Raw genomic sequence first — 23,547 nt, 5'->3', positions numbered from 1 at the left:
GGGTGCAGTGGGGGGCTTCAGCACCTTCTGGTTACTTTGGACCCCTTACTCAAGGGCTGTGGGAGGGTTCCTGGGTTTATGCTGGTGCCATAGGGGTGGGATGTGCTGGTGAGGAAGAAACCTCTGGGCTCAGGATTTGAGCGATCACTGTTGCTATAGGTGAACCTGAGCAATGCCTCTCGGACCCAGGGAGGCAACTCCTTTGATGACAGCACCTTGCCTCTCATTGACAGGAACCAAAAAACAGGTATGTGCTTGCCTTCAGCACCTGTGCCTGCCATCATCCCTCTGCCTTGTGGGTACTCAGCGCAGCTGGCATTTGTCCCTTTCCTGCTCTCTGGCTTTGGCTTCCCTAGCAGCCACAGCTGCTCACACAGGGCCATTAGCATGGGCCTTGGGTGGCTTTCCTGGCCATCAGAGCCATCAGTTGGGGCTTGGATGGCTTCTTGGGGCTGGCATTGTAGGTCCTGTAGTGTCCTTGGGTCACAGAGCTGCAGCTGGGCCTGGGCTCCCCCAGTCAGGGCAGGGAGCAGTTTCTCTGAAGCTTCTGGCTGCAGGAACTGTCCCTGATGTGCTCTCCCATGCTTGCAGACAAGAAATCCTCCCGGGAGGAGATCCAGATGAGCAACATGGGACCAGGTAGGAGAGGGGACTCCCCCTCCATATGTGGGGAGCAGGGTGGAGTTAACATCTCCTGTGGGAGTGGTGCAGCCCCCCATGGAGGTGGTGACATGACTGACTGACTGTCCCCTCTCCTGCTCCAGACAACTATTCCACACTCAACGAAAGGGACCACAGCAGGACGCTGGACCGATCTGGTGACCTCGGAGACATGGAGCCGGTGAAGGCAGTGCCGTTGATGGTGAGCAGCTCTCTTTAACTCAGGAAGAGTGGGATGGGTGTAGGAAATGCCACATCACTGTCCTGTCTGGCAGAGGAGGGGAGACCTGGGCTCCCACAACTAACACCCCCCGTGCCATGGCCCCTACTAACCGCATGTGTCTGCAGCAGGAGGAGGGGCAGGAGTCTCAGCCTGAGGTGGAGGAGGCAGAGGAAGATGCTGCTGTGCCCTCCCCCGTGTCGGTATGTCCCACGGTGTCCTGCCCAATCTGACAGTGGTGACAGATCCTGCTGTGCTCTTAGGGGTGCTTGGCCAGCCAAATCCTGCTCCAATTACTGCTGCTGCAATCACTGGTGCCGTGATCCTGCCTCGGCCCTCACTCCCGCTCCAGCCTTAACACCTGTCCCTGTCTCTCTCTCTCCACAGCAGAAGATCTAGTTGGCCTCCCTGCCTCTGCTCCGTTTTGAGTTGATAATATATTATATATATAAATATATAACTCTTCATGGTGGAATGGACCGACTTTTACCTTGTCTTATTGTTGGAATTTTGCTGGACTCTCTGTGCCAACCATCCAGCCAAATGCCTGGGCCGGGTCCCCAGGGCAGCCCAGGCCACTCGGTCTCCTCCAGGCCGCTGCACCTCCTTGTTCTGGGACACCACCACTGAGAACTCCTCCTCCCGTCCCCCACCACTTCCTTCCTCCTGAGAGTAAAACCTTCCTGCCTGACTCTGCCGGATCAGCCGGCGTGGATGCTGCACAAGGACTCGGATCTCTGCCTTGACCAGGAGCTGCCTTCTCTCCCACACCTTCCCCCTGCTCCAAGGTGTCTTGCAGGGACGGGGATTGGGACTTCACTCACCACCGCCTTGTTTTTGGTTTGGTTTTGTTGCCTGTAGGGTATATTTTTTCACGTGGGATCACTCTTCAACCAGGGCCGTGGGCACAACAGGAGCGTCCCTCCTCCCTGAGGGCTGCAGGACTGGGGACCAGGAGCCAGAGGCACAAGGGCCAGGGGAAGGAAAACCAGCAATAACGTCTCGTGCTTTGCTCTAGATGAGGCTTTTGGGGTCATGGGAAAGAAGGGGGATCCAGCTCTGGATCCTGCAGAGGAGTCTGGATGGGGCCCTGGCACCCACCCAGTGCCTGTATGAGGAGGATCCTTCTGTGAGGAAGGGGGTTCCTGTGGGGGGAGGAGATGCAGCAGGGTTTTGGGGAGAGCGGGCGGCTCGGGGCGCACTGGGCCGGGCACCTGGAGCCGGGATCCCACGGCGCTGCCCCGCTGACCTTTTCTTGACACGTGCCTTTCTTTTGCCACTGTGAAATAGCTCTTTGAATCGTACTGTCCGGCTGCTTCCCTGGAAAAGGGGAGTTTCCTGGGCTTCCGGCAGGGCTGAGCTCTTCCTTTCCCCGCTGGGAGCCTTGCCTGTCTGCAGTGGGGCTGGGAGCCTGTTTTGGGGGGAACCCAACCCCCCTGCCTTCACTGAGAGGGTGTGGGATGCTCATCTGCATCCTGGCCTGGGCTGCCATGGAGTTGGGGTGTGCTCCTCCTCCTCCTCTTGGCTGTGGTGCTGGGGCACATCCATGTGCTGTGATCTTTTGGGGGGCCCTGGGGCTCCCTGTGCAACTGGAAGCCTCTGTAGGAGGCTGCAAACTGGAGCAGGAGCCCTCTCAGCCCGGGGCTCCCCCCAGGGCGGGCTCTCAGGGCACGGGGAGGTGGCAGGGGCAGAGCTGGTGCCTTGCTCCTGCCCCAGTTCCCCCCCAGCTCCGGCTGGGCCTGCCCTGCTTCCAGCCCCACCTCAGCTCGGTTGGGTTTTGTTCTGGGGTCTAACTATTCTCTTTTCCTTTAAATATGTAAAACACTAATTCCTTTTTTAATTTTTAATTTCAAATGAACCAAAAAGACAGCGTCGCCCTTCTCTCCTCCTTAGCCCTGGTGGGGAGGAGGGCCAAGGAGGTGGGGAGGGGGAAGCACCAAGCCGTTCCTTGTCTGATTCCTGTGCACACTCTTGTAACGCTTTTAAAACAAAATGATTTTTTTATATAAATAAAGTTTTTAAAGTGTGATGTGTGCCTGTCCTTTTGGTGTTTCTGGCTTTGCTGCTGGGCCTAGGTGCCTTTTCCAGGAGTGGTGCTGTTCTCCGTGGCTCCCAGAGGCGTCACTTTGTGACAAAACATATGATATTTCCCAGCCCTCCCACCTTGCCTTGCACCCTTGTCCCCAAAGCCACCAGTAAGCAGAGAAAAGGCAGGACCAGGTATTTTATTGCTTCAGGTCCAAGGGGCAGTGCCAGCGATGTCTTGCAGGGACGGGGACAAGGAACGATGCCTGGCAGCAGCCAAGGCTGGGAGCAGTTGGCTGAGCAGAACCAGCTCCAGGGATGTTGATGGGTGGCATATGAGGTGTGTTTGGGTCAGCGGGGACAATACCAGGCGTGATGATGGTGGGGATGATGCTGGGGACATCCTGGGCAGCTGGGGCTCAGACAAAGAGCTTGTCGTGGCAGGGCTGGCAGTACATCTTGTCGCCGCACTCGCGGAAGGTGCCCTTGTGCAGCCGGCCCAGGCAGTAGGCGCAGACAAAGTGCTCGGGGTGGTACCTGCGCCCCACGGCCGTGATGCAGCGCCCGGTGACGGGGCGGCCGCAGCCGTGGCAGATGGTGCCCTGCCGCTGGTGGAAGTGCAGCTCGCAGTAGGGCCGTCCCTCCAGCTCGAAGAAGGACCCGCCGGTGAAGCCAGTCAGGCACTCCTGGGGGAAGGAGAGGGGAAGGCTGGCGTGGCCCTGGGAGCCACCCCCATTGTGTGCTTCCCCGCCCTCCCACTCACCGTGCACACGAAGCACTCGGTGTGCCAGACACCTTGCAGGGCCGACAGGTAGTTGTCCGTGACAGGGCGCTCACAGCCCTGGCATTTGGGGGCAAACATGGCCAGGAAGTCCTGGTGGCAGTACGGCTTCCCGTTGCGCTCCAGGAATCCTGTGGGGACAGGATTGGGATGGGCACCCATCTGGGGATGGCTCACCCTGGGGACAGTGGGACATGGAGGTAACCAGGATAGAAGGCAAAGAGAGACCATGGGGAGCTGTCAGATGGGGTGATAAGTGCAAGAGCAGGGAGTACCTGGGATGGGGGCAGGACCCCCCACACCTGTTCCTTGGGACATACCCTCATCTCCAAACACCTTCCCACAGTGGGCACAGAAGAAGTGCTCGGGGTGCCAGGTCTGCTCCAGGGCCGTGAGGACTTTCTGCAGGAAAAGCCGAGGTGAGGGGGCTAGTGGTGGTGGGAGGAGGCCAGGGGATCACTCACTCACTCACTCACTCACTCACTCACTCACTCACTCACTCACTCACTCCTCACTCACCTCGCGGATGGGGCCGGCACAGTAGGCACAGCGCGGGGAGAAGGCCTGGTGATAATCCTCCTCACAGAACGCCTGCCCACCCTGCTCGAAGAAGGGCCCCTTGTCCAGCTCTTTCCCACAGCGGGCACAGGTGAAGTGCTCGGGATGCCAGGTTTTGCCCAGGGCTGTGAGCACCTATGAGAAGGAGGCACAGGAGCTGTGAGGGCAGCTCCAGGGGGATGCCCAGGGGTGCCGGGGTGGGGCGGGGGCTCACCTTGCCAGCGATGGGCTTGCGGCAGGTGGCGCAGATGCCGGCAGGTGCGGCTGTGATTCCCAGCTCCTGCAGGTCCCGGGTGAGGCTGTCCAGCATGTTGTCCAGCAAGGACTCCATGGGCACCCCGGCTCCCTGCCCTGCAGCTGCCAGCTGCTGGGAAGGAGGACGGTGAGGTCTGGGTGAGGGCCAAGCCCCCCAGCCTGCTGCTCCAGGGCCAAGGCTCACCTTGCTCTGTGTGTGGCCCAGGTCGGCCAGGAGCTCATCCAGTTGCCAGGCGGCCTCCGTGGGTGGGGGTGAGGGGAGCAGCGGCTTTGGGACTGGTACAGGGGTGCTGGACGTGGCAGAGAGGGAGATGCTGTGGTGTCCTCCCCAAGGCTGGGACCGAGACCCCTCCACCCCTGCCAACACAGCCCTTTCCCACAGGCCACCACAGGGAACACTGCAGGTGTGCAGGATACAGTCTGTCCCAGGTGACCCTGGGTGGCAGATCCCAGCAAGGAATGGGCAGCCCCTGATGGCTTTGCCCTCCCATGGCCATTTTTACCTGTACACTGAATCCAAACCTTCTCCTGGAGGCTGAGCTCGGGGTGGCATCGGCACCTGGAAGGACAAGCCTTTGTGGCAGAGCCCTCAGGGAGTTCCCCTGGCAGCTTCCCCTGTCTGACACCACCATCATGAGCTGAGAGGTCTCTGTGCCCAGGCATTACCTTCAGGGTACCATGCTGGGCATCCTGGCAGGAGCTTGGTCCCTGCAGAGCACGCTCCTTGGAGGCCAGGCAGGAGCTCTGCTCCAGTTCTTCCAGCAAAGCATCTGCATAGATACACCCAGGTCAGGCCCCACAGCCAGTAGCTGCCCACCTTGTGGTCTTGTACCGCTCCCGAAATCTCAGGAGCAAAAGGAATGTCACAGCAGATCCTGCTGGCCAGCTGCCAGTGCCCCTGAGGGGTCCTGAGCACCCTCCCCAAGGTGCCCATCCCAGTGCAGATGTGCCCACCTTCCCAAAGAGTGGGGCAAAGGGTCCTTCCCGCGCACACCATGTCAGCAAAGAAACCTCTGCCAGTCCCCAACCTGACCCAGCAGAAGCCCTGGCAGGGAAAAGCTCACCCTGGGCCCATCCTGTGTGTCTAGATCACCACTTCCCCCAAGCTGGGCCGAGCACTTTTCCTTTTTGTTTTTGCCTCTCTGCTTTGGCTGTCCCTCACATTGGGAAACAGGGAATGCCCACAGCAGTGTGGCTGCTCCCCCACCCCACCCCAGGCCAGGGATAGCTCGCAGCTCCTGCTGGGTGCAGCCAGGCTTGTGGCGCTGCCACAGCCCATTTCCTGCTCTCAAGCTGGCTTCATTTTTGGCCAAGTGTTCGCTCAACCACTGGCCCCATCGGTCCCTTGGGATGGGGGAGGCACAGGAGGGAGCAGGGCTCCATGGCTGCCCCTCTGCGGCATCCCCTCCAGGTCCTGAGGTACAGGAAGGAAAAGGCTCCCCAGAGGTGCCAGAAATGTGACTGACCCCAAGCCCGGCCTGGCTGCAAGATCAGGTCTGGAGAGTCCCAGCTTACCCAAATCCTCCATCCTGCCTTGGTGTGGGGTCCCAGGGCCGGAGCAGCACCCTGAGGTACTGAGATGGCAGTCGAGGCTGCACCAGCTCTGTTCCGGTCTCGCCTCCGCCCCCCGCACCGGGGTTTGTCACCCAGGGTTTCCTTTGTGGGCTGTGTGCCTCACACCACATGTGACAGGCACAAGTGGGACACAGGGAGCCACAAACAGCCCAGGCTGGGGCTGCAGAGGGGAGAAACTGGCCAATGGGCTGCCCAAGGAGCTCCAGAAGCCAAGACGTGGATGTCCTGCTGACCCAGGCCCTTTCTGAAAGCCACTGGCCACGTGTGAGAAGGGGTGGCGTCTCAGTGCTGGGTGGAAATGGATTTGTGGCAGCATGATGGAGCAGCGCTGTCACATTCCAGTAGAACCTTGCCTTTGTGGGACACTTCTGGAGCCTCATCATCGATTTCCAGGTAACAGCAAATCCCTTTTTGGCAGAGAAATCTCCTGGCGCTGCTGGGAACAGACAGGGGATGTGGAAACAGCTCCAAGGGACTGAGGGAGTGTTAATGCCAGAGGTGGGTGCACGTGGCTTGGTATGTCCTTTAGGCTCTTGTTTGGGTGTTTGGAGGAGGCAGCACCTGGTAGGTGACCAACAACATCTCAGTCACCTTGGCCACCAGCCCTACCAAAGCTTCACCATGTCCTGGCTTGGATCCTCTTTAGTCCAACCAGAAAAACCTTGTGAGCAAAGGTTATGAGCCACAGACTCTGTCCTCTGTGGGGGGCACCAGTACCCACAGGGCACTGCCTTGGCCCTGCTCCTGGGCACTGCTGAGCAGTGTCCCTGGGTGGGCTGGAGCTGAGCCCCTCGAGCTGCCACCTCAGGGATCACTTCACTCCTGACACCAATTTGTTGCCTGCTCACAGCAGGGACATCCAGCCCAGCCCCACCTCAGGAAAAGGCCCCTGGGCCACCAGCCTGCTGTGTCCGGGCTCTGTTTCAGGCCAGGAACGCTGAGAGCCACCCAAAGCTGAGAGGAGGCACTGCTGGTGTCACTGCTCAGGGCTGCCTGGAGATGGAATCCTTCTGTCAGGGGCTTCCCTTTCTGCGCACAGCAGAACCTTCCTGCCTGCGGAAGGTTTCAGGCTATTTTTAGCTTTCTCAGTGATTTAGTGATGTGTGAGCTTGAGTGCACACGAGCATCTGGAGTTGAACTTCTTAAAACTTGTCCTTACAGAATCCAGAGGCCAAAGGCTGAGCTGTGCCTTGCCCTGAGCTCTGCTTTCCTGTTCTAACAAGAATGAAGTGACTCCAGCCCTGCCTGCTGAGGGGAAATCAGTCACAACAATGACAGGGACAGCTCGGCATGGGGCTGACAAGAAGCAGGGACAGGAGAAATCCCTCTGCAAAGACCCTGAGGTTTTCTTTAGCTTTCATGCAAGGACATTCACCTCCTTCCTAGTGTCTGGGTCAGGGGAGTGTGGTTCTCCACAGTGAGGGGGTTTATTAGCACACTCTCAGGAACTGTTGGATGCTTTTGTTTTCTAGGAACATACCAAAGCTCAGGACTTGAAATGCGGAAGCAAAAGGAAGCTCGGAGCCCTCTCTCTGGTGGGAACCAGTTCAGCAAACAGGATTTTCCAGCTGAACTCTGCAGGCTCTTTGAACCCCTGTGATTCTTGCTGTCTCCTGAGGGAGGATGAGGAGCACCTTGTTCTGGGGAAGTGTTACCCTTTGTTCTCCTGTCCTAAAACGGTGGGTTAGATCAGCCAAACCCTCTGCTCCAGAGCAATCACGTCCCAGTCCTCTTCCCCAGTCCAAGCCCTCGATCCTGGCCTGGTGTCACATCCTGCTGCAGCCAAGGCAAAGGAATACTGTGCCAGGATCAGTCCAGGTCCAAGTGGCGACCGTGACAAAACCCGCTCCCGGGTGGTGCCGTCAGCGTCTGTGGGGGCGAAGCTTTGTGGTTTTGTGTGGGTTTAAGGTATTAATGCAGTTCCTGTGGGAGAACCATGCGCTGGTGGGGTTGTTTTGGGGAGGGACTCGGGCCTTGGAGACCACTGGGGCGGGTCCCCCCGCACAGCCGCTCCCGGGGCTCCTGCCCAGGGGCCGTTCGGGGCGGGGACACAGCCGGGAACGGGGAACCGGCACGGCCTCATCTCCGGTGGAACTACAACTCCCGACTGGCACCGCGCATGCGCGGCCGCGGGACGGAAGCGGGCGGGGCTGGAGCTGTGTGCTCCGCCCCCCTTGCGCCGGCCACCATTTTGTCACCGACTTTCACCCGCCGCCCGACGGGGCGTTTTTTTTTTCTTAAAGGAGAAGCGGTAGCCAAAAGCGGCCCGGCCGCCAGGCCCCGCCGGTACCACGGGCGGCGCCGCAGCCCCGCGGCACGGAGCGGCCGCGTGGGGCGGGGCGGCGAGCGGCTTCCCCTGCGAGGCCTCGCCCGAGGGGCAAAGGGGCCCGGGGGCAGGCGGAGGGGCGCAGGCAGCGGCGGCGGTAGGGAGCCCAGCGGTGCCGGAGGCCGAGCGGCGGCCGCGCGGCGGACGGGCGGTCCGGGCGGCGGGGCCTGCGGGGCGGCGCCCGCGGGGGCCGCGCTCGAGTGGGCGCCGAGCGGGGCCGGCCGGGGGGGGAGCGGGAGCGCGAGCGCAGCGGCCGCGGCAGCGCCTGCGCGAGAGGCGGCGCGAGTCCGGGGCGCGCGCGGGAGCAGCGCGCTGATTGGCCGCTCGACGGTGGGGAGGCGGGCCCCGCCTCGGCTGGGCCGCTCATTGGCCAGGCGGCGCGCGAGCGGCGGGGCAAGGCGTGAGCGCGGCGGGCGGGGGGACTCGGGCCTAGGGGGCAGGGCCGTCCCCCGCGTCCCGCCTGCTGATTGGTGGTCGCGGGTAGGGGGCGGGGCGCAGGGGCCGCGCGTGAAGGCGGGCGGCGGGCGCTGATTGGCCGCGGGCGGCGGGGGCGGGCGTGCCCGGCCGAGGGTGGAGCGCGGCCGTCCCGGCCCCGCCGCCGCCGCCGCCCCGATGCCGGCGGGCACCGAGCAGCCGGGGGCCGCCGCCGCCGAGCCGCCGCCCGCCCCGGCACCGCCGTCCGCCGCAGATAGGCCACCGGCTTCGGGCCGCCGCCGCCCGCCGCCGCCAGCCGCCGATCAGGGGGAGGAGTCTGGCGGCAGCCGGGTGCTGAGGGGCGGCCGGGAGCGCGGCCGCGCCGCTTCGGCCGCGGGGGGAGCCGCCGCCGCCGCCGCCGCGTCCCGCCGCCGTAAGGCCGAGTATCCCCGACGCCGGCGGAGCAGCCCCGGGGCGCGGCCCGCCGCCGAGCAGCCCGCCGCCGAGACGCCGCCCGCGGCCAGGAAGGCCCCCCGGGCCGGGTGAGTCCCTGCAGCGCCGGGCTCCGCCCGCGCCTTCCGGGGATCGCGGCCGCGGGCGGGGGGCTGCGGGCGGCCTCTGCCCGACCGCGCCAACGGGCCCAGGCCCTGGGGCCGCCTCCGGCCGCGGGGTGCCCCGCGCCGCCGCCCCTTTGTTCCGGCCTGGGCCGGCCCCTTCGGTCCCTTCCCAGGAAGGGCAGTGTCCCGGGAATCGCCGGCTGCGCAGCGCCCTCGGGCAGCGGCCGCTGTCCCGGTCCCCCGCGGCGCCAGCGCGGTCTGGCCCCGTCTGCCAAAGGTCTGGGTGAGGGAGGCGGTGGGCTCTGCCTTCCCGGGAGGAGATGCTGCATTCGCTGCACCTTCGATCCTGAGCAGGACACCGGAGCCTTTGGCAGTATAGCTGCTCTGCCCTTTTGTAAGAGCACAAAAATCCCCCTGGATCGGTCATAACTGTCCTGGGCATGGCTGGGCCTTTGCTGCTTTGGCCAAGTGTTCGCTCAACCACTGGCCCCATCGGTCCCTTGGGATGGGGTAGATACAGGAGGGAGCAGGGCTCCATGGCTGCCCCTCTGCGGCATCCCCTCCAGGTCCTGAGGTACAGGAAGGAAAAGGCTCCCCAGAGGTGCCAGAAATAATTCCCCTCAGCTTCCTGCGGCTGAAACAGTCCACCTTGGCATAAGGGTTTTAAAACAATAATCCGATAGAGAGGCGCTGGGGCTTTGAGGAATTTGGGCTCATCTCCATGTCATTCAGTTCCTTTTTGCTACCCCCATCCCATAGAATCTGGCTCTTACACTTCCTTTTATGTTTTTTCAGGTGTGCAGATAAAGTCGCTGGTAAAGGTAAGAGCTGAATTATTCACTCCTGGTGTTGTGTTCCATCTGGAAAGTCTGGGGTGTTCCACGGGCTAGCCCAATCCTCCTTTTGGATCTTCCTTTTAAAGAATGTTTTAGTGCTGGGTGATATGCAGTTTCTTTCCGAGTCTCTCTCTCAAGACTGTGGAACTTTGATAAGCTGCTGCTGTTGGCACATGCCCAACCTGCAAAATCTTACTGTCCCAAAAAGCACTCGGGCTTTCCATGGCTGTTGGAGCATGAGGCTGGGCTGCTCCGTGGTTTGACAGCTCTTGTTGCATAGCAGTCCCATGTCGTTGGCAAATCCTGGGTTCACTTCTGTTCTGTGCTCAGAAATATAGGAATAGGTCCTGGAGAGGCCTCGGCAAGTTGTGTAGAACTCAAAGTATTCAGATATTCACACTTGTTGTTTCCTAGCTTTAGTGGATTATAGATTTTTTAGGCTGATGTCTTAAGGGGTGAAAGAGAAGATTATTTAACTGGGGGTGTGAGTAGGGTCTGAACACAAAAGCCCCAACTGTGGGCATCTGTGAACTGGAGCAAAATTGTTGTTTTCTAGTATACACTGTGAACTTTATGCACCTATTTATTTTCTTGTTTTAAAAAAAACCCCAAAAAATACCCCAAAAAACATACAAAAAAGTTAGAGGGCTTCGCTCCTTACCCAGTGATGACTTCTGAAACGGGTTCAAGTGAAGGGCTTTGTGTAGTGTTGGTTTTGATCTGGCACCAGAGAATTGTGGCAGAATGAAGCATTGAGGAAAGGAGGTCACACACCTGTGCAGATGAATTCCCCTTTCTGCTGGAGCTGTTTGTTTGCCAGCAGTTGTGTCTCCGAGGCTGCTGTTACTCTCGTGTTTTGGTAACTCTTTAGCTTTCCTCCTACAAGTCTTTATTCCATTTGGGTGTGGAAATCCATCACAGTTCCAGCTGGCAAGGTGTGTTTTTACAGACTGAAGCAGAATTAACCTCTGTGTGTTGAGCCCAGATCTTGCTTATGTAAAGGTTTGGCAGTGTAATGTCAGAGCTTCCACCTTTTACATCAAAGCAAAGTTGCTGAAATGTCTAAAAAAGTTAAGCTTCATATGTGTATAGAGTTAAAACTTTAATGGTCATGCTTGGTTTTTTGGTTTAAAGAGAAGTATTTATTTGTAGTGGTAGAAAATGGGCAGAATGTTCCTGTGTTTACCCCAGGAAGTGAATGTTGTCAGACTGAAATTCCCAGGTTTGGGGGCTCTCTGCACTTGAGCAGTTTTAGCCTTTAACTTGGGCTCTGAGAGTTTCAGCTGTGCTTGAAGGTGAGAGTGGAAAAGTGTTTGTTAAACTTCTGGGGGTCTTTTGTAGATTTGCACCCAAAATTATGGAAGGAATAGTTGCGTGGAAACTGGCACTAGGAAGTGCTGACTTCTTCTGGGCCAGAGGAAATCTGTGCCGTGGGGGGCGGGGGTTGTTTGTTTCTGGTTTGTTTTTTAGTCTACAGAAGCACAGAAGTGAGGAAGCTCCACTCCTGTGTCTTGGCTGCACGCTGGATGGAGCCCTTGTGCACCTTGTGCTGGTTGGAGAGGACCTGGAAACAGGCCGAGGAGTGTCTTCCTTGGACAGGTTGTGCAGGAACAGGAGAGGGGCTTCTCCCTCTTCCTCCTGTTGGGCTTTAGCAGAAGTTTTTGAAGGAGCCAGACCAGTGTAAGCAAGCAGCAGTTTTTCTTGCACCACAGGGTTTTTGGTAGCCAGGAGTCCCCTGTGAGCCTGGAAGGCACAGTCCTATTTGTCCTTTCACCCTGGATGGAACTGGGATAAGGTGGTGAGCGGTTCTGGTCAAGACTTGGAATTCTGTGCTGGTGTTTCCTGATACGGAATTGATTTTTTTTTTTTTTTAATTTTTAAATTTTTTTTTTTATTGCAATATTAGCCTTTACTGTCAACTCCTACATCCAATTTGGAATATTCCCTGGGACAGCCATGGTACAGAGCCATGGGGTCAGGCTTCTCCAGCATCCCCTTGGGAGTTCCGGCTGTGCAGGTCTGACGGGGAGTTTAGAGGGAGAGGAGGGCCAAAGGTGCGTGTTGTGTCACAGCCCAAGTGTGACTGTCACCACAGCAGCGTGCTTGGGGGCAGCTGCAGTGTCAGCCTGGGTTCCCTGGCTATTCCCTGTCACCTGCTTAGTCATGCAGTCGCAGGATTTCCCAACGTGTGCCTGCAGGAATATTGGATGCATAAGTAGAACGTTTAATCTCAGCTTACAAATGAATTCGTGTAGCTACGGTCGCTGCGTAGCAGAATTCACATCTGGCTTCCCACAGCGTTCTGTATCCTTGTGGGAATAATTTTCATTTTAGTCAGGAGAGTCACTTCCCTGGAAGCCCGTTCTCAAATCCAAGGGTTTTGCTAAGAAAACAATCGGGTTTGGCAGATGATGAAAGATAAAAAAAGATGGGAAACCTTAGACTCAGGTAGTACCAAATGGGTTTGTACAGAGAGGACTCACATTATGCCTAAGAGTTTTATTCTTAATGCTTCATGCTCCTTTTGGGAGTGATTGCTTTCCCTTAAGGCTTTGTCAGTGTTTGGAGAGAGAAATGTCATTACTTAAAACCAAACCTTATAAAAATGCACTGAATTTAAACAGCTCAAACTGCCCAAACCCTCCAAGGATTTTCCTGTGTCCCATCTGTACAGTTCCACAGTGCTCTGATGGGAAACAGCCCTTTGGATGGACCTCTGCACTTGGATATTTTTCCTGAGTTTCACTTTTGACCATGCCATTATAGAGCCAGGTGTTTGGTGCCTTATCTGTTGTGTGGTTACTGCCTTAAATTTCAGAGGTGTGCATATGTTGTGGTACATTTATTTTTATAACAGCTTTTTAACTTAGCAATTAATTGTGTATTTTCCTTTCACTTAACTGCACACATATATTTTCTGAAACTGTCTGCAGGGTCAGTAAGAAGCTTTCAAAAGCTTTAGAAATCAAAGTTCAGCTCTGTTGAAAAGCAGAGCAGAGCCCAGAGTCTTGTCTTTTGGTTGTCTAAACAAAGCCACAACTTCACTTTGAGTGTCCTTCCAGATTTCCTTGTCTTGTCCCTTCTCCCAGAGACTGACATTTGCTCACGATTTTTAATCTATTTGTTGCAAAGGAAAAAGAGACTAAAATTTATTCCAAATCTAGGACTTTCCATATTTTGGGCAAGGCCTTGGTGGTTACTGATTCCAGCTGTTCCTGCAGATGAACACTTGACAGACAGAAGTTTCCTGGTGCAGCCCTGACCCTTGGACAGGGACCAGGGACCGTGTTGGGAGGGTCTAGAATTAGAAGTTTTTTCAGCTCATAGCTCTGTATCACAGTGAGTTCTTTGGCAAAGTAAATACTTGATACATCTCCTGAGGACGGGTTTGGGTGGTACCTGGGTATTCTTTGCATGTAAAAATGTCCTGAATCTGTTAGAATCAACTGTGCTGAAGCAGAGGAAGTAGGAAGGAGAAATCCTGGGAAAAGGCTTGTCAAAGACCTTCACTTTAGAGGAAGGAAGCAGAGCTGCTGGGTGAGGGGTGTGCTCTGTCCAGGTGTGTTCTGAGGCAGGTGTGCTTCAGCTGTGTGAGCCTGATTTTTAAAATGATAAGTAATCAGCTGAATGCCTGATCTTCCAAGGAAATACAGCTCTTCCAGAGCAGCAGTGTGTGCTATCACTGGCAACACGGTAGTGGTTGAGGGGGGAATTTCTAGAGGATGGTTTCAAGTATCTTTGAGGTTTGATTTAGCATTCAAAAACCTGAGATGTTTACCATGAGGACTGAGAATACGCAGCAGTCACCTTGAGATCTGCTAAAAAAAGTCAAGAAGGTGCAGTTCATGCTCTGATGGTGAGGTTTATATGTGCAAGACAGCAGCTTGATGGTTTGCAACACAGTGTGATGCTTCACATCCGGGATTCCAGTCAGGCTTCTCCAGCCAAATGTTGCTTTTTCCCACCCTGTTAATCAAGGATCAGACAGTGAGTAAGGCAAAGCAAGCTACGTGCTAGGAGAAAAAGGATCATTAGGTTCAGAAGGCTTGATGCAAAACTGGAGATTGCAAGCTGGGAGGAATCTGAGAGGTTGTGGATTCCTCATCCCTGGAAGTATCCAAGGCCGGGTTGGACAGGGCTTGGAGCAACTTGTGGAAGGTGTTGCTGCCCATGGTAGGGCTTGGAATGAGATGAGATTTAAGGTCCTTTCCAACCCAAACCATTCTGTGATCATCTGTAACATTTCAAAGGGTACTGAGTTCATGAAGGCCCAGCATCACAGCAAGCCCCAAAGAGTGAGATCAAATGAACTGTACTTGGGAATTTTAGTTTTTAAGGGATTAATTTGCTCACAAGACATTTCAGCCTGCTCTGTTATCTTGCCAAAGCATGTTTGGAGACCAGCCATGAGCCAAAAGGAAACCACCTGTACAAGCTGTAAATAAGTGTGGAGACCTCAGGCTAACAGCGTTTGTGATGCTTTTTGCTCTAGCACAGCACCAGAAACATCCGGCTCAGATCCCTCAGGGATATTGCCAGGTGTACAATTCCAGTGAAGTGAATGTTTGGGGGATTCTCTAAACATGACTTTTCACATGGCTCAACTTTGAAGCTGGCCTTTCATAAAGCACTTGCTGAGCTTTATGAGTGTCTCTTTTGTTGTGCTTAGAGCCAGCAAGTCATCGTCTTAGAAGCCTTTATCCGAGGGAAATATAAGCTGCTTTTAAATATTATTGTCTTTCCTTAGAGAGAATGTGAGGAGAGTTTTAAGGGAAGGTTTGCTGAGGTGAGGGCCTGGGGAGTGTCCTGGCTCAGCAGAGAGGGCTGAGCAGGTTCCCACAGCAGGCAGGGGCTGCTGTGATTTAAGGTGTGATTTAATGAGGAGATTTAGGCATTTTGTACTATGATGAAAGAGAGTACAACGGCTGTTTCAGCTCCCAAAGAAGAGAAGGAAGAGGAGGAAGTGTCCAGCGTGCTCAGCCATGGCTCTCCCGTGGGCACGGCCCGGCCCAGCCGGAGCTGGCGCAGCAGCCGGACGGCAGCCACCGCTCGCCAGCGCGACTCCGAGAATTCCCGCCCCTCCAGATCTAAGGCGAGCTCCCTGCAGCTCATCTGCAAGTCAGAGCCCAACGCCGACCAGCTGGAGTACGGTACGTGGCACGGAGGGGCTGGGCACAGTCAGGGAGCCGGCTGTGGGTGTCACTCTGGGCGTGTGGCTGGTGCTGGCGTGGTGCTGCTTGTCACGGGTACCTTCTGCCACCAGCACTCCCGGCTCTGAATGTCGACGGAGGTACCGTGAGACAGATGAGCTCACTGCAGCGAACACACTTTGAAACCTAATGGTGACTTTTCCTTTCAGTGGTCACAGAAGAGCATCAGTCTCCAGATGGAGTCAGGTAGGACATGTTACTTTGTGGTGTTCCTTCCTATTCAGTGTCTCAAGGTGGGCCTGAGTTGCTCGAAAATAAGTTCTTGTGCGATATGTTCCGTGGGACCGACAGTAGCTCTGTCTCCTTTGGTCCCTTGCCTTTGCAGCTCCAGTGTGCACAGATGTCAGGAGATAGTGTGGAGAAATTGATACTAAGATACAATCTGGGTGTTCCACCTGATAGCTTTGTTGCTGTGGGTGGGTGGCTTCAGGAGAGGACACATCTCTGCCTGGCCTGTTTTGGTTGTCACTGTGCTCCTCGGTCAGTGCAAGATACTACCTTTCCCCAGTCATGCTGGATGAGGAAGCGCTGTGTAATAGTGTCCTTCCCACGCTGGGGGATGGTGCACAGATATTCTTGCAGTAGTGGCCAAGCTGTTGCAGCCAAAGTCCTCTCTTGTCCTTTTCTCCTGGCAGTGACGATGATGAGGACATGCTCATCAGTGAGGAAGAAGTTCCCTTCAAAGATGATCCCAGAGATGAGACCTACAAGCCCCACCTAGAGAAGTATATTGGATTATGTACTTACTGGGGTTTAGACCAAAAAAATATGGGCATGTTACCTGAATTAGCTTAATATGCTTGTGCTAGCACCTGTGGTAGTTGATCTGGTGGAATGGTTCTAAACATTTCCTGCATTGGCCAGAACTCTCTGGCCTTCTCTCTGGTTCTTCTCTCAGGAACTGAATCCTTTAGAGCCTTGCTGGCTGCTGGGTGCTTCCCTAAGCCTGCTTCTTAATTCTGCTTGAAAGTGGGATTTGAAGAATAGACCTGAACTTGGGTCCAGTTTTCGTTTCAATCTTTGTAAGAAGCAGGCAGTGGGAAGAGTATTGGAGTAATGTGTTGTACTTGTGTCTTTGTAGGGAAGCACCAAAGCAAAGGAGAAAAGCTAGCAAGGGGAAGGAGGAGAAAGAAAGGCAGAAAGAGATTAAAGTGGAAGTGAAAGAAGAGAATGAGTTTCAGGAGGATGAAGAACCACCAAGGAAGTGAGTAAACTCTGCAGTTACACATGCCAGTGTGTGCTGTGTGTTTTGCATTCTTGCTGGTGTACAACAGTGTTTAATTGTTGTTGGTTCCCTCCCTCCCCCTCCTCCTTCTCCTCCTCTGGGCCTGAGAGCTGATGGGACAGAACTGTTTATCCTGTGCCCTCACATCTTCCCTGTGTTCAGCCACAAAAAAATCAGAGTTTAGCTTAAGTGGAGGGGTTTTTCATCATCCTGTGGTTAGTCAGCCTCCCTGGGTGTGACCACACAGAGGGAAATACTTCAGGGTGTCCTTATGATGGGTTTGTTGGGATGCCTCAAGTGGATCCTGAAAGCCAGTGGGAGAGGGCAGTGTTCCTCCAGTGTGCTGGGGGCAGACACTGGGATATCTTGTCACTGGAATACCTTGTGTGTGCGGCAAGTGTCCTTTTTCTACAGTTAGGACTTTACCAGAGCTCAGGAAAATCAGCTGTTTTCCCCTTGCTTTTGAGAAGTAAAACAGCAAATTCTTGCCACCCAGTTGCCAGTGGCCTGACACCTTTGGGTGTCTGGAATTCATGGCTGAAGCATTCCTCCTGGCAACAGAGGGAGATTGGTTTGTGTGACTGTGTCAAAGCCATTCTCTGGGATAATGTAAGGAGAAAAAAGAAAAAGGAGCTGGTTTTGTACCTCAGCTCCTCTCTGAGTGGTTGGAACAGCCTGGGCTCCCTCTGCTGACCTGCTGCACACTGGTGGTGTAATTTCTCTTGCTGTTCCTCAGCTGCTGCTGATTCACAATGGAGGGGAGTGAGGAGGCTGATATTTTGAGAACATTTTTGTCTGTTGGAGACTGCTTTCTGAGGGTTGAGGTTTTGTTGTTTGAATCAGACACTACTTCTTGTGTGTAATAAAACCTGTGGCTCTTCTGAGGGCTTGGCTTGAATGCTGAATGTGTGTTCAGCATGTTCCTGGCTTGCCATCAATACAGAGCTCTCAGCAGAGTCTAGAAAATACTTCCATCAATCTACTCCAAGTGTCTCTGCAGCAATGGGATCAGGCAGGCAGAGCTGTGGCTTGGGAGGCTGCAGTTTACATGTGAGCACAGGTCTGCTCAGACAGAGCCTAGGTTTTTGTCTTGACAGATAAAGAAGCTGCTGTGGCTAATTTAGAGGCCTGTGAAATAGCTGCTGGAACATTAGTCCCGTTCTTCCTGCTCAGGCAGATGGATGTTTTCCCATGGTGTGGAATGTTCCCCAACAGAGCAGAGGAAATAGGGTGCACTGTCGGCTCTAGACCATGTTGGCAAAATTACATGTTTATGAAAAATGCATTAGGAAATGGGAAGTATTGAGAGAGCAAACAATGTGAAGCATTTTATTTCTCTGGAATTCTCTGTCCTGTGAATCTGTCTCCAACTTGCACTCAGTTTTTTTCCTAATCCATGCAGTTAATGAAGCAGCGCAGCACTTCAATGTCTCTGCCCACTGCTAATGTAAAGAAGCTTCTCTCAGTTTTGTTTCTGTATCCCTGTTACAGGAGGGGAAGGAGGAGAAAGGATGACAAGAGCCCAAGGCTGCCCAAGAGAAGGTAAATGATCCTCTCAAACCAGTTCTGTTCTGCAGACTTGCTTCCCTTGTGTCCTATATGCAGACAAGAATGGTCCCAAAGCCATCTCTCTGCCTTAAAGGGAATAAAAAACAAAAATAGCAGCATGCCTTGTCTTCCCTCTTTCCCCCCCACTATAGGTGTGACTTTGATTTCTTCCAACTGAACCTGTCCCCTCCCCACTTCTCAGTTGATCCCTCCTGTGGCATTGCCCAGCAATAAGGTTCTGGGAATTCTAGGTTTCCTGAAGTTTCCCAGCTCTAGGGAGAGCCCTCAAGTAGTGTCAGGAGAGGAGGTGGCCCTTGGACAGCAGCTCTGTCACAGCGCAGGCAGGGGATTTGAAGCCATAGTGCTTTGCTGTGCTTGCACTTGTTATTTGTGTGATGAGACACATCTGTTCCTCACAGACACAGAAATTGTGATTCTAAGTAGAATAGATATAGAATCACCTGATCATAGAAGCAGCCAAGCACTGCCCCTCTCCTTGCTGATTTCCCAGGAAGAAGCCTCCGATCCAGTATGTCCGCTGTGAGATGGAAGGCTGTGGCACGGTCCTGGCTCACCCGCGGTACCTGCAGGTTGGTGGAGTGTTCACTTCCTCTGTGGCATGTGGGAGGGCAGGGAAGAGGTGCTTGGAACACAGGCAGCTAAGGCTCCACTGGCACTCACAGCCCTTCCTGACTGTCATTTTGGAGGACTTCATTGTGGCCAGTTGTAGCCATGTGTGTGAGTGTCTATCAGGTGGCTGGATGTCCATGTGTGTTTTATTTTCCACTGGAGATCTAAACTCGAGCGAACTTCAGCTTTTCACTCAGCCGTGAACAGTCTGCAAACTTCCACTCTTTCTTTCCAGCATCATATAAAATATCAGCACTTACTGAAGAAAAAATACGTGTGTCCTCATCCCTCCTGCGGTCGGCTCTTCCGGCTCCAGAAGCAGCTCCTGCGGCATGCCAAACATCACACAGGTACAGAGGGGTGGGAAATAGATACAAACTCCTCTTCAGGTCAGTGAACAGACAGGGGTGAAAATGGAAAAGCCTCTGGGATTTCTGGGGAGAATGAAGCCAAGTCAGGTGGCATAGATTTGCAGCAGCAGGGTATTACTGTCTTCTGGATTACCATCTTTTAAGAAATAGACTGCAGAGGTTTTAATTCTCCTTGTGGCAGTCATCACTCATCATCATCAATCATCATTCCTCTGTAGAGGAATAAACCTCTACAGATAAAGTCTGATTTATCCCATTTTTCCAGTCTTTCAATGTTGGTCAGAGTGGATAATTAGCTCTTAGGAGAGTCTTAATCATGCCTCGCCTCTCCAGATCAGCTGCTGTGGTGTGTTGTGGGACATTTCCTCCTCCCAGAACTTGTAGTTCTGCTCCTTCTTGGGCAGCTTTACCTGCACTGCCTGAGAATTGGGAAAGGGAGCAGGTCTGTGGGAGAGCAATGCTGCAACTGCTGTTGTCTTTCAGATCAAAGGGATTACATCTGTGAGTACTGCGCCCGGGCCTTCAAGAGCTCCCACAACTTGGCAGTGCACCGGATGATCCACACGGGCGAGAAGCCCTTGCAGTGAGTACCTCTGCCTGTGCCTCACCCTCCTGCTCTGAGGAACCCCTGAAACACCCATTTCAGAGCAGCTCTGAAGTCGGGGCTGGAGCCTGTTCCTGGTGTCCCAGCTCTCTTTGGACACACACTTGTGTCATCTGCTCCTTGGGACAGCGTCTTGGTGTGGATCTGGGGAACATAAACTCTCAGTAAATAAAATCAGAGCTGGAGCTGCACTGACATTAGCGAGCCCCTGCTGTTTTCCTGGGCTGCCACCTCGCTACTACTGTCCCTATGAGTGTCTGTGGATGTCCCTTCATTGTGACCTCCTCGTTATTCCCTCCCAGGTGCGAGATCTGCGGATTCACCTGCCGACAGAAGGCTTCCCTCAACTGGCACATGAAGAAGCATGATGCAGACTCCTTCTACCAGTTCTCCTGCAATATTTGTGGCAAGAAATTCGAGAAGAAGGACAGCGTGGTGGCCCACAAAGCCAAGAGTCACCCCGAAGTGCTCATTGCTGAAGCGCTGGCTGCCAACGCGGGTGCCCTGATCACCAGCACCGACATCCTGGGCACTAATCCCGAGGCCATTGTGCCACCCACAGATGGCCAAGGCCTCCCGCTGCTCCCCGACCCCCTGGGCAGCGCTCCCCCAGCAGATTGCCTGCTGCTGAGCCCAGAGGGGATGCCAAAGCCCTACTGTGGCGGGGCAGAGCGTGTGAGCCTGGTGGCTGACGGCAAGCTCTTCGTGGGCAGCGGCAGCAGCGCGAACCCAGAGGGGCTGGTCATGAACACAGAGATGCTGGGAGCCAGCACGGAGGTGCTCATTGAAGATTCAGACTCCACTGGACCCTAGTGGTGGGGGAGCACCTGGGTGCTGGGACAGTTGGGACTCTGTATTTAAAAGGAAAAGGAAAAAAAGAAAAGGAGGAGGCACTTACTGAAAGAGAGGAAAGTTAAACAAAACTTACAATACTAGTAAATAACTGAAGGGTCTGCTCCCCTCCAGCGCAGATCACAGCACATCCTCTTTCTCCCAACCACTTCTCTCTCTCTCCCACGGCCCCTTTGTGGAAAGGGGCACGTGCTGCCATTGCCAGAGCAAGTTGGATTGAGCGGCGGATTTCTCCAAGGGAGGGGGCACTGCCGAAACCCTTTGCTCTACCCCAAAGCAGTTGCCTTTCTGGCTCCTTGGCGTGGCCCCACTGGCAAACTAAAAAGCGTTGGACATGCTCTGGAGAAGTTCCTTAGGACTCCCTCTGCCCCTGGTCCCGACTTCTATGCACCACTGCACTCTGGTCCTTGCAGTCTCCTCCTTCCTTGCCGGGGCTGGGAGTTTGGCACTTTAGCCCCTCGGCAGGGTGAGCTGTGAAGCAGCAGTGCACATCCCGCTCCCACCGCGCTCCCCTGCTCCAGCCCTGGCAGGAAGTGGAGGGAGGGAACGCCCTGGCTCGTAGATCATGTTTGCTTGGAGAGGCCCGGGGGCTACAGGAGCCCTGCGTGGGAGAGGCAAGGAGGAGCATCCCAGTTTGACGACAGTAATTTGCACTTTGAACATGCTTCGTTTTTGTGTTGTGGTAACAAGATTCCTTATTTATTGTTTAAAAAAGGGTCGGTATTTTTTAGTTCTGTTCTTAGGGGGCGGGGGTGGAAGGGGTTCAGGCTGTTTCCCAGTAGGCTCCAGTGCAGGGAGCTCCAGTGCCATCGTGCCAGCAGCTGAGAGAGCCGAGGTGAAGGCAGCGCTCTGGAGTCAGATGTGTCTCGCAGCTTTTCCAGAGTAGAGGGAGAGCCCCTGGAGGAGAGCCTGTGTGCAGTGAGAGTCTCTGCAGCAGCGTGTTAGCAGGAGGATGAGGTGAGTGATGGGCTGTCCCTCCCTCCCTTCCTCCCAGCTCCGGGTGAGCTCCTTGAATTACATGCCTGTTTTGCCCCCAGCCTGTCGGGGAGGGATGTTGTTAGCCAGGAACTTGTTCTTGTGACTCGGGACAGCCGTGAGCTACTTGCTGCTGGGGGATGTGGTGCTCCTCATCCAACTCTGCCTCTCCTTTCCAGGTCTAGACAAAGACACAGTTAGCAGGGACTGGATATGGTTTTCTCAGGCTTGTTTATCCAAGGCAATAGATTGATGTGGGACTAAGGGGCTGTCAGCTTTTCTCCCTGGCCTCATTCTGGGGGGGAGATTGTGTAGCCGTGTTCTGAAAGCTTCTCTTTTCTGCACAGACACCCCAGCTTTCCCTGAAATGTGGCAGGTTAGGTGTTGCCTGCTGGTGTAGTTAGGGCAGCTTTGAGCCCTTGGAACAGTTTACATAGGATAAGATGTGTCTGCTATGGAGACTTGGATTTTTTTTTTGCTCTTCTCTGAAACTTTGTGTGGAGATTCAGTGGCCTTGAATTCTTAGCGGTTTTGGAAGAGGTGAAGAATAACCTGGTTTTTTGTTTGTTTGCTTGTTTTTTTGTTGGGTTTCTGGGGTTGGGAGCAGAGCTGAAGTATCTTGTCTGAGTACAAGATCAGCTGAGTTGGTCTGTAGCACACAGCAGCTTGTTGAAATCGGGTACCTGGGGTGTGGAAAACGGCAATAAAACGTGGGATTTAATTGGATTAACAGGAAACTGACTCTGAACACCCACTCTGTCCCCTGTGATGCCTGGAAATCCATCTGTGGCCCAAACATGCTGGCTTTTCTCGGGCTGTCTGTCTTGGTTTGCCCCCTCCCTCCCTCCTTCCCTCCCCCTTGCACTGATACCTTTGTCAGAGCAAGTCGAAGCACTTCCTGGTGTTGGGGTGGATGGAGGCTGAGCAGTTGGGTGTCCCGTGCCCTGGGTGTGGGCATCCCACGTCCTCATGCTGTGGCAGCAGCCTGGCTCATGTGGGGGCCCAGCACACCTGGTGGAAGGACTGTGGTGGAACGGTGTTAAACTAAACCAGTTCCTTCAGTTGAGATGATCCAGTGTCTTGCTTGGATTGCTTTACTGTGGTTTACAGCAGGAAACTTTCTGGGTGGCAGCTGGTCCCCTCCCCTTGCAGGCCAGAGGACAGCAAGCACACTGAGGCCAACAGTTCAGCCCAGCTCTGATGGTTTCACCCTCAGCAGTGTGGTGCTTCTCTCTGGGGACACTTGGTGGCCCTCAGGGCAGGCTGGCCGTGTCCTTTGGACATGGTGCTGCTGGAGCTGAGTCTCTGCCGGCTCCCTGTGCCTGTGGGAGGTGTGGGGTGCACAGAACACTAAAGGAATGCTCGGGGGTTTGTTGGTCGAGGGATGGCACTAAAAGGCCTTTGGGCCAAGGGCTTGTTCACCTCTGGTGACCCAGCACTTGGCACCAGGCTGGGGGAGGTTTCCTCATCCCACGTCCGCCCCAGTGAGCAGGGTTTGCCCCTGGCTGCACTTCTGGGATGCAAAATCAAACATTTCCTTTGCTTCCTGGTCTGGACACCTCTGATCCCTGCTGCTCCCTGCCTTGTCCTTCCATGACACCTCTTGTAGCTCTCCCCTTTCTTTTTCTGGCCGGGGCCAGGTGCCTGTCTGTCCTCTAACCAGAGCCTGCTCGCCCCTGATGCAGGAGAGATGTGTAGCTCCCTTCCCATGTCCCTCTGAAGCCCTAAAACTGACACAGCCCTCCTGCAGCTCCTCCTCCCCTCGATGTCTCTCCTTCACTCGCATGCAGTTTGCTTCAATAAATTATTGTAGTAGTTTGCAATAAACTTTTTTGTATTTTTTTCCCCCTGTATTTATTTTTTTTCTCCTCCTGGGGAGGGATCGGAGGGGGCACGAGGCCCTTTGGCACAGGCAGCACTTTGGG

At 54.8% G+C, this 23,547-nt stretch overlaps 3 protein-coding genes across 25 annotated transcripts in view; 2 read left to right on the top strand and 1 right to left on the bottom strand.

Annotated features, from left to right (window-relative positions):
* CTNND1 (catenin delta 1) overlaps window positions 1-2,909 on the top strand; it is a 30,078-nt gene extending 27,169 nt beyond the window's left edge. For 10 of the 21 annotated variants that reach the window (XM_086895370.1, XM_086895381.1, XM_086895369.1 and 7 more), the window contains 4 exons: window positions 160-247; window positions 592-639; window positions 765-862; window positions 1,268-2,909. In XM_086895370.1, coding sequence (XP_086751496.1) covers window positions 160-247; window positions 592-639; window positions 765-862; window positions 1,268-1,279 — 246 coding nt within the window. In that variant the 3' untranslated portion in view covers window positions 1,280-2,909. Of the gene's footprint in view, window positions 1-159; window positions 248-591; window positions 640-764; window positions 863-1,008; window positions 1,197-1,267 lie in introns of those variants that run through there. The other 11 variants (XM_086895365.1, XM_086895363.1, XM_086895377.1 and 8 more) reach the window with 4 other exon arrangements.
* A 177-nt stretch (window positions 2,910-3,086) lies between these two features.
* LPXN (leupaxin) lies at window positions 3,087-8,619 on the bottom strand. 3 transcript variants are annotated; one of them, XM_023928647.2, is made up of 9 exons: window positions 6,015-8,619; window positions 5,166-5,269; window positions 5,003-5,058; window positions 4,684-4,789; window positions 4,459-4,608; window positions 4,206-4,379; window positions 4,007-4,088; window positions 3,669-3,817; window positions 3,087-3,591 (listed from the first exon to the last, which is right to left on the bottom strand). In XM_023928647.2, exons 1-9 carry the CDS (start codon window positions 6,025-6,027, stop codon window positions 3,325-3,327), a joined length of 1,101 nt encoding a protein of 366 aa, XP_023784415.2. In that variant the 5' UTR covers window positions 6,028-8,619; the 3' UTR covers window positions 3,087-3,324. The 3 variants fall into 3 exon arrangements, with proteins under 3 accessions (XP_023784415.2, XP_023784414.2, XP_023784413.2); XM_023928646.2 differs by having other exon boundaries at window positions 4,459-4,611; window positions 6,015-8,521; XM_023928645.2 differs by lacking the exon at window positions 4,684-4,789 and having other exon boundaries at window positions 6,015-6,305.
* Window positions 8,620-8,980: 361 nt separating this feature from the next.
* On the top strand, window positions 8,981-23,467 carry ZFP91 (ZFP91 zinc finger protein, atypical E3 ubiquitin ligase). Its single transcript, XM_086895384.1, has 11 exons — window positions 8,981-9,356; window positions 10,167-10,192; window positions 15,142-15,357; window positions 15,567-15,603; window positions 16,053-16,142; window positions 16,499-16,621; window positions 18,134-18,184; window positions 18,702-18,780; window positions 19,056-19,170; window positions 19,675-19,774; window positions 20,098-23,467. Exons 1-11 carry the CDS (start codon window positions 9,013-9,015, stop codon window positions 20,606-20,608), a joined length of 1,692 nt encoding a protein of 563 aa, XP_086751510.1. The 5' UTR covers window positions 8,981-9,012; the 3' UTR covers window positions 20,609-23,467.
* The last annotated feature ends 80 nt before the right edge of the window (window positions 23,468-23,547 follow it).

This window comes from Cyanistes caeruleus, chromosome 6, assembly GCF_971803275.1.
Source record: "Cyanistes caeruleus chromosome 6, bCyaCae1.hap1.1, whole genome shotgun sequence".
Lineage (NCBI taxonomy): Eukaryota > Metazoa > Chordata > Aves > Passeriformes > Paridae > Cyanistes > Cyanistes caeruleus.
Note: the sequence above shows the minus strand (reverse complement) of the source record. Positions and strands in the feature narration are given on the sequence as shown.

What these genes read in the sequence shown, in the direction of transcription:
- ZFP91 (XM_086895384.1), top strand. Translation starts at nt 9,013, where the DNA reads ATGCCGGCGGGCACCGAGCAGCCGGGGGCCGCCGCCGCCGAGCCGCCG. An exon ending in CGCCGACCAGCTGGAGTACG is followed by an intron (nt 15,358 to 15,566) that starts GTACGTGGCACG and finishes TTTTCCTTTCAG; the next exon opens with TGGTCACAGAAGAGCATCAG. An exon ending in CTCACCCGCGGTACCTGCAG is followed by an intron (nt 18,781 to 19,055) that starts GTTGGTGGAGTG and finishes CTTTCTTTCCAG; the next exon opens with CATCATATAAAATATCAGCA.
- LPXN (XM_023928645.2), bottom strand. Translation starts at nt 6,184, where the DNA reads ATGTGGTGTGAGGCACACAGCCCACAAAGGAAACCCTGGGTGACAAAC. An exon ending in GGTTTGGATTCAGTGTACAG is followed by an intron (nt 4,609 to 5,002) that starts GTAAAAATGGCC and finishes CCTTCCCAGCAG; the next exon opens with CTGGCAGCTGCAGGGCAGGG. An exon ending in GAAGGTGTTTGGAGATGAGG is followed by an intron (nt 3,818 to 4,006) that starts GTATGTCCCAAG and finishes CTGTCCCCACAG; the next exon opens with GATTCCTGGAGCGCAACGGG.